General features: G+C 33.7%; 1 protein-coding gene across 3 annotated transcripts in view; it reads left to right on the top strand.

Moving 5' to 3' along the window:
- SCFD1 (sec1 family domain containing 1) overlaps positions 1-14,970 on the top strand; it is a 144,575-nt gene that overhangs the window by 116,814 nt on the left and 12,791 nt on the right. For all 3 annotated transcript variants that reach the window (XM_019924096.3, XM_073800592.1, XM_033851218.2), the window contains 4 exons: positions 7,615-7,668; positions 11,235-11,287; positions 13,499-13,532; positions 14,034-14,099. In XM_019924096.3, the coding sequence (XP_019779655.3) occupies positions 7,615-7,668; positions 11,235-11,287; positions 13,499-13,532; positions 14,034-14,099 (207 nt within the window). The remainder of the gene's footprint in view (positions 1-7,614; positions 7,669-11,234; positions 11,288-13,498; positions 13,533-14,033; positions 14,100-14,970) is intronic.

Genomic DNA, 14,970 nt, shown 5'->3' with positions numbered 1-14,970 from the left:
AAGAACTTAACCTTAGAATAATGAACTGTTACAAAAATGCATATCATTTAAGTTTTGACATATATTAGGAGAATATTAATAAACTAATAGCCTTAATAGTTTAAAAGCCTGTGTAAATTAAAATAAAAATATTTTAAGTAGAATATATGTTTTGAAATAATGTAACTATAGCTTGATTTCATACTTCATTTTGGAATAACAGTCTTAGTTTTAAATATAAGACTTTTTTTAATGACTTTTGTATTTTTGTTGTTTTCCTGTTATTCTTATATATAGATATTTCTGCTTCAGAGTCATCATTAATTGATTTGGTTTCAAACTGGACTTGTTTTTAACTTTTTGTTATGGAAATTTTCAAATACACGTTAGTATGTCAAATACTCCTGAGCCCTTCACCAAGCTTCAATACTCAACATCGTGCCATTCTTGTTTCATCTTCCCCACTTATATTTTTTTATTTGATTTATTTTTAACTGGGATATTTTAAGGCAAATCTGAGATATAATATTTCACACATAAATACTACAGTTTGTAGTGAGAAGGATTTTAAAGGCCAAATTAAGAAAAGAAACAGTTAATTATCTGTTATTCAGATCTGAATATTAAGTGTTTACTTACTTGTTTTCAGAATAAACTAGATCTTTTGTTTCTCTGAACTTCTTCCACACCTTTTATCTTTCTTATGATGTTTACCTGTGGTATTTTGTATTAACATTATTTATATTTTACTTCTTTTTTTCCCAGTTTTATTGAGATACAATTGATATATATTGTTTTACTTATTGATGGCAAAGAATTTTTTTCCCCATCTTTGAATTTTCCATAGCAGTTTGAAGAAAGTAGGTATTCAATTTTTGTTTGAATAAGTGAATAAGATTTTATTGTAAAAAAACATGTAGTGTTAATAAAGAACAGTGAAAAATCCTAATTTGCTGTCTTTAACTAAAAGGCTGATTACTTCCTAACTTTCCTTCAGAGAGATTCCAGATTGCTTTATTTCCTAAGTACTTGGGAAGAATTTTTAGCTTCATTATCACTCTTAGGAATTATTTTCAGTCCTTCCCATTCTGTCTCTCTTCTGGTAAGAGGCTACTACTAAATACTTAATCCACTTTTTTACTGGTTCACGGTACTTTCCTGAGTCAGTTTATCTTTGCTCTCTTAGACTACTGAAGGTGAAGAGACATAAAAATAGGAGGTTGGGCACATTAGTGACCAACATACTGTACTTACAGTTTAACCTAGCACCTGTTAAAGAAAAAATTACTCATGACACTCATTAAAGTACAGTAAGGCAGACTTTATTCAGGGGGACCATTGAGAAAGATGTTGGGACCATCACAATGGAGTTTTGAAGTCTGGAAGAGAGATTGGGCTTAAGTACAAATACAAAAGTGGGAATTTATAGCCAAGGAGCAGGGTGTAGGGAATCAGTGGTTGGAAAATTACCAAGAGGAAATATCAGGGATAAAGGGGGATCCTGGCCAAACCAACCTAACAGGATTCTTGCTGAAGGCAGGCTAGTGTGATTGGACATCACCTGGGAGGTGGTAGAAGGTGAGGAACCCGATGAGATACCGAGGGTGTTTAGATACCGAGGATGGAGGTGCTGGCTATAAACTGACTTTAGCAGGATTCTTTCTAAAATTGGACAATGCAGAGATGGACACAGAAGTCCACAGGTCGAGGCCCAGTTGAAAAAGTTCAAAGAGCCTGAGTAGAATCTCGTCTAGGAGAGAACCTTTGTCATAGCACTCTATTCATTATCAACTATGGACAAGATGATTTCATATGTGAGACAAAGGGGGAACCACCAGTTTCTAAGACTATGTCTGCCTTTTGCTAGATAGACTGGCTATTGTATAACTACGTATAGTTAAATTTAGTTTTAAGGAAAAGTACATATTTTACTTAACATGTCACTGTTAGAAGGAAATCCCAGTAGTAAGATTCCCTAAACAAAGGAATCCTTGTCACAAATAACTGATAGCATTGAGCAATTACAGGCTTTAATCTTTATTTATTTATGACTGCGTTGGGTCTCCGTTGCTGCGTGCAGCCTTTCTCTAGTTGTGGCGAGCGGGGGCTACTCTTCGTTGTGGTGTGCGGGCTCCTCATTGCGGTGACTTCTCTTTGTTGCAGAGCACGGGCTCTAGGCACACGGGCTTCAGTAGTCGTGGCACGTGGGCTCAGTAGTTGTGGCACACAGGCCCTAGAGCACAGGCCCAGTAGTTGTGGCGCCTGGGCTTAGTTGCTCCACGGCATGTGGGATCTTCCCGGACCAGAGCTCGAACCCGTGTCCCCTGCATTAGCAGGCGGATTCTTAACCACTGTGCCACCAGGGAAGTCCTTGTAATCTTTTAAATGATCAAATTTACTTTTTGAACTTATTACCTTAGTGTCACATGATATACATCCCCAAATGATGCCTGTAAGAAGGGTCTAAAGTGATCGACTTAAATATTTTATTGTGCTAACACAACAGTGTGTTTTATTTAAAGTTAAGTTTATAAAATATAAAACAGATTATCCTCTGTGACCTCAAATCCTTTTGCTTTTCTTAACATTGCAAATAACATACTGCTTTGATATAGGCAGTTTCTCACTTACAGAAGTAAAATTTGAAATGACTGGTGGTTACCTCTTTCTATATCACATTTCTATCACCGCTGCTAAGAGAGCCAGGCCAGTTTTTTAAACAAATGTTAATAAGACTTTTTAGGAAATATTTATTGATTTGGGGGACACTGGTTACTGATTGGGGGATAGTGGTTCATTATATATTGTGAAGTAAAAATAAAAGTCATTATAAAATAGTAAATTCAATATGATCTTTTTGTTTTTGTTTAAAAAAAGAAAAAAAATAGAAGATACTCAAGGATATATAACTAGGTTTTAAATGTTAGTTTTTCTAGGTGAGAGTATTCACCTCTGATTAATTCCATATGATAAATTATTAGACTTCAATTATGGAATCAAAAGAGTGAACATTTCTAATTGTTCTTAGTAAATGTTACCAATGTTGCTGTCCAGAAAAGTTGTACCGATTTGCAGTGATTTACAGCACCTGTTTCTCTATATCCCGCCCAAACTTGGACCTGTGTGTATGTGTATGTGTGTAATCTTTGTAAATTTAATACTTTTAAAAAGTCTCTTGTTCTAGAAATATTTAAACTCATAGAAAGCCATTTTTAAAGTTACACAGTCCTAACGTTCTAAAATTTAGAGGAACTGCTACAGGTAGATATAGGGCAGGTTGGGAACTGAAAAAAATGTCAGAGAAGAGACTGGAAAAGATGAATTCTTTGTTTCACACTTGTAAAATTCTGTTTAATTTATGCCTCTTAAGTCTCTAAGTATTTGTTTCGATTTTTTATCTGAATAAACATTTTAAGCTATAAAAACATTAGATAGAATAGGATGTCTTGTCATGTCCAGTTTCCTAGGTCACTTATAAGAGCCTTTTATACTTTTTTGTTTCTTGGGCAGCATAAGTTTTATGTATCACAAGTATTAGCTATCACATAGAACCATTTGAATGATATTCGCAGATTTGAAATATACTTATGTGAGGATAATTGTACAAGAACGTGATGATGAATAATGTAGTACTAAGTTGCATAATTTAAAAGTCTTCTATTTCACTTTCTTTGGCTTGTTTGCTTAAATAATCACTCTTTTAAAAATGAATTAACAACAAATAAATTGCAAGCAGTGGAATTCAGTAGATTAAAAAAGACTTAAAAGATATATCACCTAATTGCAATACATAGCCCTTATTAACATTATAATTTGAACAGTGAAACTGTAAGAAATAAATTTATGGAGCAGGAAAATTTTGATACTGACTAGATATTGAGCTGTATTAAAAATATTTGCGGATTATTTTAGGTGCAATAGTAGTGTTATAGGGGTTTTTTTTTCTTTTAGGAGTTCTTATATTGTGGAGATATATATACTGGAATATTTATTGCTAAAATGATTTGATACTGGGAACTTGTTTTAAAACAGCCTAGGGAGTGGGGAGTGAGAGTATAAATAAAATAAGAATTTGCCATGAGTTGATAATTGTTGAACCTGAATGATGGAAATTGATGTGTTTTATTGGGTCCAGGTAATCCTGTTTCTTGATTTTATTGCCATTAATATGCTATGGTTTGGGGAAAAAAATACCACTTTATATATTTTATTCTTTCCTCATCTGTAAGATGTGGATGTTGGATTCACTCTGTAGATCCCTTCTGATTTATAATTTTTAAATTTTGGAAATAGATGATCCATCCTATTCCCCTTCCTCCTATCTGCTTCACTGACAACTTTCCAACATCCGCATACTCCATCTTATTCTTTACTTGGCTAATACAGTCTTCCAGATAAGTATTCTCTTCAAGAAAGTACACATACTGCTTTTCATTCTTCAGAACTTTGATAATCAAGACAGCAGCGACTCTTGTCCCAACTTCACTGCCTAGTTCATCGTCAGAGTATCATCCCAAACCCAAGGCTACCCAGGGTAGGGCAGGGGCGGCGGGGTCGGGGGGGGGGAGTTGGAAATAGTCACCATAGACCAGATGGCAATACAGGGCAACAAGTGGCTAATCCTAGGAGAATTAGAGGGGAAAAATGTTTTTAACTGTTTTGGATATAGGCCTGTATTATGTTTTTTAGATTGTCTGTTTTTTAATTTCTTTGCATATTTTATTTTAATTTTGTTTTTAAGCAATTATGCCATCAGAGACAAAAATTAACATTGTTTTTATTTAAACTTTTCCAGTGACTAAAATCATAAAACGTGACTATGGTCATAAAACTATTAAGGATTTCTAGAAATTAATTTCTCACTGTATTTTTTTTCTCCCAGTAATATTTCTAGTTCATATATTTGAAATTTGAACATCTTGGAAATAGTGATCCTTAATTTAGGATATTCACATGTATGGGATTCTGTCTCTCAAATCTAAATAGATATAGAGGCTTTCTACTAATAAAAATTTAGTTAGTAACCTAGACAATAATATTTTTCATTTTATTTCTGAAACAGTTTCTAAAAACAATGAAATATATGCTTGGGAATTTTTAAAATAATGGGCTTTCATTTGATTAAATTTCATTTATACCTCTGTTATTGAGGTACACAATTTTTTTGTGTCTTTAAAGATGAGTGAACAGACCATTTGTTGAGTGAAGAAAATTGTATGGTTTTGTTCTGCTGTTTTCTCTCTGTTAGCTGCCACAGTTCAGTTTTTTCAATTAGTAGAACTTAGTTATCTTAGATATAAATTATTATCAATATAAAATTCATTTTAAAATGATTAACTTAAGTCTTCGTATAGGCCAGATAGAGCATTAGTTGATGACAGAGCTCTCAGAAGTTGTTTCCTGAAGTACTCTTTCTTAGGCCTTTAAAGACATTATGTATTTCCTTTATCATTCTCTACACTGCAAGTTTTCCTTAATGTGTGACAATGTGTGAATTATTGTGTGGTGTGGCACTGGTAGATGACTCTTTTGGTGTTATCTGTTTGTAAAGACCAAACAAAAACATAAAGAATCGTCTCTGGGCTGTTAAACTTCTGAACTGTACTGCTAGAAAGAAATTTTTCTCGTGTTATTTAATGACCTATTCACTAGCAGGCTTATCTTCAGATACAGCAGAGATATGAAATGCCAAGTAAAATTTAACTACCTTTTAGAAAAATCTTATTTTTATAGTAAATGAAATATTCAAATTTCCAGTTATTTTCACAAATACAATAAAAGTAATATGACTCATATGGCTTTATCAATTACATAAAATCTTTTCTGAACTTTTCTCCATTGCACATATCTAATACCATAGTACAATTCAGAGAGCTAAACGGAGAATTCAAAGCAAATAGAGGGGCTTCCCTGGTGACGCAGTGGTTTAGAGTCCGCCTGCCGATGCAGGGGATACGGGTTCGTGCCCCGGTCCGGAAAGATCCCACATGCCGCGGAGCGGCTGGGCCCGTGAGCCATGGCCGCTGAGCCTGCGTGTCCGGAGCCCGTGCTCCACAACGGGAGAGGCCACAACAGAGGCCCGCGCACTGCAAAAAAAAAAAAAAAAAAAAAAAAATGTAAATAGAGAAATGGATATAAAATTAATTTTAGTAAAATATTATAATTTATAATGTTGCCTTGCTCCAGAATTCTTTTTATTGTTCCTGTTATGTTGCAAAGTACTTCATCTTTTGTTGGTGTTACTTAGAACAAATTTATAACTGTAGTTTTTTCTTTTGAAAGCATTTTTATAGATTTAAATCTGTACCCAGTTATTCTTTAGAGAAAGTTATGGTTTAGACTTACATTCTTAAGTGAACAAACTCAAGTTTATTTGAACCAAAACTTAAAAGGTAAAATTTTGAGCTCTCTTTTTCAAATTCTAAATAGAATTCAGGAAGTACATTCAGTCAGCTTGAACATTTGGTGCTTGTGTTTATATTAAGAAGTTCCTGGCCAACAAAAATATCAGAGAATAATGAAATAACTTTAATTTTACTTGCCTAAGATTATCTTGAAAGATTTTTACTTGCCGATCTAGAGAAAGGAAAAGGAAAAAGAAATGCGTATTTTCTGCCTGGGCAAAGCAGCATTTTCCTTAGTGATGGTCCATTTTAGTAACAATAAAATGTTTTATGACCTACAGAAAGTAAAACTTGTAAAATAGTAATGTGTTATCTACAGTTATTTGAATAATGAGATTTAATGTTGCCTCTGTTGTATGAAATCTCTAAGATACAAAACTATTCTTTCCAGAATATTCTGTACAGTTCACAAAGGAAATATCAGTTCAAAGTGGGCAGAATACCATCCCAGTAGGAAGGTACTTTGAATAGGCATAATAGTCACTTAGTAAATTTTCTGTACCCAATGTGTTGTTACGTTCAAAATAATGGTTAAAATGGTCAGATTGAAACATAGCAATAGTATTTCATATCCCCATGCATGTAAGCATGTCAAGGGGCAATCTTCTGTCAACACCAGTGTTATACATTTTATGTTCAAAGTGGAATGTGTTTTGTAAGAAGATAATATAGTATGTCATTGAAAATTTGGAATTTATCCCAGGCAAAATTAAAGCGGTCAGTAAAGTTGTGTGTGCATCCATTTCCCCATTTTTTCAAAGAACACAAGTATCTTATTGGCTAGAAGAATATACATTAGAAATGAAAAAACTCTGTTAGGTCATTTAATCTCATATATTTCTGCAAACTTAAAGTACTATTTTTTAAATAAATCTGCAGAAAGGAAATGAAAAAAAGGGGGTGGGGATTCTTACTCAATTAAAAGCTTACAATTACGGGTGTTAAAAAGCAGACATCCAACAAAGTAAAAAGCCCAAATATGTATTTGTACTAAAACCTGGATACACCTACACATTTTTAAAAATTACGTTTTTTCTATGGAACCTTGAATAATGCCAAGGGTATTTACAACTATGACACCATTCACAGAATACTTAATCTTCGAATGTGTTTAATTGAAAGGTAAGCATACTGAACTATAGAATGATTAGGTTGTTTTGCTACTAGAGAAGAATTTTGGTTTGTTATTTCTTCTAATATTTAACAAAATACTCACTGATCTCTTCCACAGAATCTACCTGTTACTCGTATTTTAGACAATCTCATGGAGATGAAGTCAAACCCTGTGAGTAGCATATAACACTGTACTTGTAAGTTCTTGAACATACCAGACTATATACAAAAAGTGATAAACTCAGAGTTTGTTGTGGGCTTAATCACAGCAGACTACATGCTGGAAAGGAAAGAGTCCATGTTCTCAAACAGCCTTTTTTAGCCATTATCACAGATAAATGGGAATTGGTTTCTCAGCTGCTACATCACTCTGGCCAGCTTTCATCCAAAGTAAATGTAGATTATATCCTATATATGTCCTAAGGAGCAAGTTTCTATAAATAAAAAAGAACTAGTGAGCATCAGTTGGTGTACTATAAAGAGTACCAGATCAGTTTAATTTTATGAAATTAAATTAGGAGAGGAGTGCATAGTAAAAATTTTAAGTGCATGTATTCAGATGGCACCAAGTTCTTTGGGGCTGAAAGGTAAATTGAGAGAGAAATTGTTTGATGAAGAGCTAAATGGGTAAATAAATATGAGCATTTACTTAAAGAATGGGTATTCAAGCTATCTGTTTATAATTCAAGAAAGGAATGCAAAAATCATCACAATCTGTTTCATAAAAGAGCCCATCCTGTTACTGTGGCAACTAGAAATAGAGTGGTTATCTGGAATAGAGAAAAGCCGCATGATCAAAACCCTCATCTGGGTTGATCTGAATCACTATAGACTTGGCATCAAGACTTAGGATACCAGGCTGAGAGAGAGAGTGAGAACAGAATCTTCAGTTAAATATGTCATTATTTTGTAATTGTTAAAACATTATTATAACATTAAAGGAAATTAACAAAAACAAATTTTAAAATCTGTCCATGTGAAAACAAAGATATAGTGTTATAAAAAAGCCCAAAAAGGGGCAATTACAGTTATGAAAGGAATGAGAGAATTGTCTATAATGATAAGCTAAAAAGGATTGGATTCTTCTATCTGGGAATCAATATAGAGAAAGTGGTATACAATGTAGTAAAAATAGATTTATTACTACATCCTAGAATATATGAAGAAGGGATGCTTCTTGAAAAGCCTGAGAGAAGTATGATTTATGATTAATTGTCTTATAGACTACTACTTCATAATAGGCAGTAAATTTCTGGAAGATATTACCCCAAACAATAATAAAGATTAAAAATATAAACAAATGCAAAACTTTAGACACCATATCCACAAGGGGTTAGGCAAGTTCAGGATATTTTGTTGCTGTCCCTAATCTAGAAGTCGAGATGATGGATAAGGACAGTAATAATGATAATAGCTAACATTTATTGTGCATTTCTTTAGCCAGGAACCAGTCAAAACATTTTTCATATAGCTCATTTAATCCTCATTCGAACCTTCTAAGAAAAATACTATTTTTTTAAATTATTCTCATTTTATAGATGAAGAAACTGTGGCACAATTAACTTGCCCAAGGACACACAGCTAATAAATGGCAGAGCTGAACAGGCCACATTTTTCACCACTGTGCTATATTGATTAGGGCAAGAGCCATGCCCTTCGTAGAATCATAGAACTTTAGAGTTTAATGAAACTGTAGAATCTTAACTGTGAAGGAGAGGAAACCAAGAGATATTGTGACGTTTCCCAAGGCACACTATTTTTAATAACAGAATTGGAACCAAATACCCACTACTTCTGAATTCCTGCCTACTACTCATTCCAGCATATACACACCTTCCACATATCTGTCATAGACATACAGATGGCTAAATTATAGGTCTTATGTTTCTCCAAGTTCTGTAAGTTCATTTATCAGTTCTATTGACTTGGACTTTATAACTGAAGGCACATTACTACAGACAGATATTTTTTAATTAATTATAAAAAGTAAAATTTTTCAGCTTTCAAAGCATTTTTTCATCCATCTGCTAGATGAGACAGATGCCTGCTTCCTCTCTTATCCCTGTCTTGTTCCCATATTGACAAATTGATTTGGAGGCTTTGAAGAGATTAACAAAGTGTACTAAGTTAGACCTGACTAGTCATCTTGAATATATCGTATCTCAAAGGCTTTAAGATGCTATAACCTAATTCTAGATGAATTCTTATCACTAACGTTTATTAAGTGTTCTTTGATTTGTCTTGATTGGATATAATGAAAGAAAGGGATTAGGCAAGATACCAGGTAAATTTCATCTTCCCTTGTACATCTGGCTAGTAGCGGTTTCCTAGAGCAAAGTGTTGAAGGATTATGGCACTGCCTTTGGGTTCAGGGAGAGTTCTGTGATTGATTAGCATCGTCCACCATTGAATGCAGGACTAGGTAGTGGCAACAATGCATGGTTTGTCATTGATCACGTTTGGGTAGGTTCATCCAGAAAAGAACCAGATAACGTTTCAGAAAAGAATGAGTTCCTTTGGCTGATTGTACCATGGAGGGCAAAGGAGGCAGAGATTAGGAAGTGACTACATTATAAACAGTAAAGCAGTACTTTCCAGCTCCTTTAATATCAAGAAGCTAGTTTCCAATGTAGTATGGAGGTCAGCAACCCCTTATCCACAACTTCTGAAGTCCAAGAGTTCTGAAAACTAAGAGATTTTATATAACTCATTTGGTGGCAAAACCTAACCTTAACTCAAGTTGAGGTTCTTCGTACTTTTGATTTATCCTACTTTATGTTAATATTCATCTGTTTAGCTCCAGAAATATTAACGTGTTAGATGATGGGATGCTGCCCTCTATGAATATTATATATAGTTTATGCATGATACTATCTATATGCAATTTTTTAAATTCAAAATTCCAAAATACATCTAACTGCAGAGGTTTCAATTATGAGAGATTGTGAACCTGTATTAGGTATTCTGGACATTCAGTAAAATCATAGACATATAATAATAATATAATAAATTCTAAAAGCAAGAATATTTAAGTACATTAGGTTATAAAACAGGTATATTATTTTTCTTAGTTACTTTTTTTTGAAGTATAGTTGATTTTACAGTGTTGTGTTAGTTTCAGGTATACAGCAAAGTGATTCAGTTATATATATATATTCTTTTTCAGATTCTTTTCCCTTATAGCTTATTGCAGAATATTGAATATAGTTCTCTGTGCTATACAGTAGGTCCTTGTTGGTTATCTATTTTATATATAGTAGTATTCTTTTGTTAATTCTAAACTCCTAATTTATCCCTCTGCCCCTTCCCCCCCTTGGTAACCATAAATTTGTTTTCTATGTCAAAACAGGTATATTTTTGAGAAGCAATATGCATAGTGGTTAAGAGCTGGGGTATTGAAACTAGACTACCTGGGTTCAAATCCTGGAGTTCCCACACTTACTTGTCATGTGACTTTAGGAAAGTTAAAATAAATAACTTCTCTGTACCCCAACTTGCCCATCTGAAAAATAGGGATAATAATAACTACCTCATAGGTGATAGGGGATTATGTAATTTTACTTAGAACAACGTTTAACACATAGTAATTGCTCGGTAAATGTTGATGGTGGTTACCCACTCTACCAAATTAATAGATTCATTAGTAGATTCATCAAGTATTCTTAAAATAAGCCAAACTTGAACTTTCTAAAGAAAAATTCCATAGTCATGGTAGAGTTCTCTTTTTTTTTTTAATAGGAAACTGATGACTATAGATATTTTGATCCCAAAATGCTGCGGGGCAATGACAGGTAAGCAGCTCTTGTCTTGTACAATTTGTTGTAGGTTTCCCCACCCCCACCAAGAACGGAAATAACTTTACTGATTTTTTGTTATACATCAGTAACTGCTTATTATTAAAAATTCAAACTATATAGAAAACTGGTAAGTAAACAGTATGTATAATCTCTTTACCCAGAAGTAATCACTGGTAATTATACCTAACACTTTGATGCTTTTCCTTCCAAATGTAACATGCAAAAAAAATACATTTTGATGTTTGTTGTTTTTAATGAAATGATGGGGGTATTACAAACTATGTGTGGGTGAAGACAATTTGGATAATCTGTGTGTTTTTAAATGAATATTCTTATTGGACCAAATGAAAAGATGGGAGCTTTATGTTGGATACCAGTTGTTGGCTTTTTATTTAACTGGTCCATAAAATCTAAGCCCCTGGGAATCATTGCTGTGAATACTTCCTTATAGCAATTAAACATTCTGCAAATAATTTATATACTTTATGACAAACATGGTATGGTAAGGTATTTGTTAACTTTATTTTGGATATTATTTTTTAAGATTTAATCCATGGTGGTATGAAGAATAGCCTACAAGATACAGAAAAAGAATAGGCAGAATTAGGAGGGAAAAACCTTCCTGGAGGGATGGTCTTTAGCACCAAAACTTGGGTGAAGCTTCTTTATTGCCTATACCCTATGTTTGGGATCTTTAGAACTTTGTCTTTGCTCTATCCCAAGCTTTCACATCTTTGTAGGTAGTCAGAACAGATAATCTAGTCACTAGAAAGTTGATTATTAGATTGTTTTGGTAACCTAAAAGATTATTCTTTTTTGTGAACTTATCAGAAACACTACCAAAGTTACAAAAGAAGCTGCTGGTAGCAACTGCAGCTGGCAAGAAAGAATTTGACAAAGAATAAATTATAGAAGGGAGAGAATGAGGAGTGACAACTAATGGGTATGGGGCTTCTTTGGCGGGTGATTAAAATGTTCTGAAATTAGACAGTGGTGATGGTTGTACAACTCTGCAAATATTCTAAAAACCAGATTGTACACTTTAAAATGGTGGATTTGCAACTCTTGATGTTCTCGAGCTTACAATTTTTCCTTCCTTGTGTTTGCATCAGTAGATATATTTTGCATTTTAGAAACTTCTGAGAAATTCTTTTAATCTTCCCTATAGTTTATGCATGATAATGAGGAGGAATATTAGCATTGATAAGACAGTGAAACACAGTTTCATTTTTTAATAGACTCAGCCTTCTCTTGAGCTGTCTCATCACAATTAGATCTTGGTTTTTAATAACTAGTAATGCTGTGCTATTTAAGTCTCACGTCTCCTCATCTCATGTCTACTCTTAGAGGAACTTAAAGCACTCTAGAAGGAAGTTTGTGAGGCATTTCTGTCAGGGCAGCTACTGGCTTCTTCTATGGAATATTGACACAGGCCACAGAAATGAGGAAAAGATGGAACTGTGGAATCAGCCTGTGAATAATTGAGAGGTTATAATAGCTCTCTCCCCTTGGTTGAGATTTTCAAAAATGGCTTGTGAGGAAAACCTAAGTTATCTTTGTAAAGCCTATTTTAGCACTCAAAACAAATATATATTTGACTCACAAAAGCTTTGAAAATTGTGTTTATTAAAAGATCTCTTTGACACCAAGAAAGTATTTTTGAAATATATTACAAATATATAAATATGTAATTAATATATAAATATTAAAAAGCTATAGCAAAATACACATCCCTTCTTCCATCCCCTCTTTGCTTCCTAAATTGTTATCCTTCCCATACATGTGTTTGCATAGTTTTTTCACAAATGTAGATACCCACAAACTGTAATCTGTTGAGTATGGTAAAAATTTTACATAATTTACCACTAAAGTATATATTTTATTAATTCACCTTATACCCTGATTTCCACTCCTCGTGGGAACTGTTGCTCAGTCTTTCCTTTTCCCTCTCAGTCTTCTCCTAGAATTTTATTTTGAAGTCAACAAGTTGTCCCATTCCCTTTTAGACACTGAGATATGTACTTCATCTAGCTGTTCCTCTGAATCCCACTTCACTACCTGGCTCAAAGAAGGTGAAGGAAGAAGAATTGTAAATACATAGCTAATAGTGCGTGCGTGTGTCTGTGTGTTTCCCATGCCTATTTTATCCTTAAGTGAAGCTTTGGGTGAAATTTTCGTGTGTGTTTTTTGTTGTTGTTCTTACAGCTCAGTTCCAAGGAACAAAAATCCATTTCAAGAGGTAAGTTCATATAAAAATCCTCTGTCCCTGAAATGGAAGGATGAAAGGTAACCAAGCAGTCTTGAAGAATATCTTTGTCCTAAACATAGCTTTATGATGATTACTGTATGGCAGTCTTGATAAATCCAATTCCATGTACCTAAGATTCTTTATAAATGACAAATTCAAAGATAACTTTTGGAAAAAGCCCTTTGGATTTATTTGGTATTGTTTAATTGAAGGATGAAGTTTATTTTCCTCAGAATTGTTTCTGAAAAATCTCCACTTCATTTTACTACTCGATAGAAATTAGAAATTTATAAATTTATAGACTTTTCTAAGAAATAAATTTCTTTATAATTGAAGTAGCATCAGGCACTTAGGTAAAAAAATACTAGCCAGCAAGGGATCACATCCTAAGTTGTGGAATGGGCTCCAGACTATACCCCATGTTTGAGAGTTAAAATACTGTTTTAACTATTTCTTTTAACTTACCTATTTTTATTCTGTTTGCATTTTTAGGCAATTGTTTTTGTGGTGGGAGGAGGCAACTACATTGAATATCAAAATCTTGTTGACTACATAAAGGTACATTTGACCTTTATATTCTTTTATCATTTGAGGTTTCACAGTTGTTCCATGTCTTTAACATACTAACATTCTCTGGTGGCTCCCCTGATTCTTACATAACCCCTTTTCTAGAGGTAGTTTAAAAATCCAGCAGATAGGGAAAAATGTCCATATGTTCATTGTTTTCCTGTCACATTTCTGGCCTAAAATTTTACTTGATTTGGAAAATAATGTACCTTATTGATGTAATGTACTTTGCAGCTATCTTATTTTGACTTTAAATGTTCAGATACCTCAAATAAGCCCCTGTTCTAAAAATGTCTTCCTTGGTGAGATGATTTACCGAACCCCATTTACCTGAATAATAAGCACTTTTCTCTCATCTTATTGACCTAAGTCAGCAACATACTTCGAACAAACTTGGAATGTCTGCTTTTTCAGCAAACAGGTGCTTTAGAGGTAGCACGTTAAAGTGGTGTGCTATTCAAAACTGACAGCAGCAGGGAGTGACAGACAACTAAGCAAAAGAATATGAAGGGAAGGGTGTAACTTGAAGAGCAAAAATACCATTTAAAATGTAGAGGCAACAGAACTAGTGACTGTTGCAATGACATTTTGTAATCTTCATTTAATTCACTTAATATTAAATAATGATTATTCCTTATGTCCTGTATTACATAAGACTTCAATAAAGGTAGAGGTTTTGGTACAGCAGTAGAAAAAAATACATAGGCAGATGTCACAGAGCTTCAAAACCACCAGGTACCTCCAAGGATCATAGCTCAGTTGCACATAACATGCTTCAGAATGTGAACCACCACTAAGATCTACACCTTGGTCTCAGGGGAGCATCCATCTTATACTAGGAGAGGTCTTTTATACCCCTCTC

This window comes from Tursiops truncatus, chromosome 2 (assembly GCF_011762595.2).
Source record: "Tursiops truncatus isolate mTurTru1 chromosome 2, mTurTru1.mat.Y, whole genome shotgun sequence".
Lineage (NCBI taxonomy): Eukaryota > Metazoa > Chordata > Mammalia > Artiodactyla > Delphinidae > Tursiops > Tursiops truncatus.
This window is presented reverse-complemented; position numbering and strand designations above follow the sequence as displayed.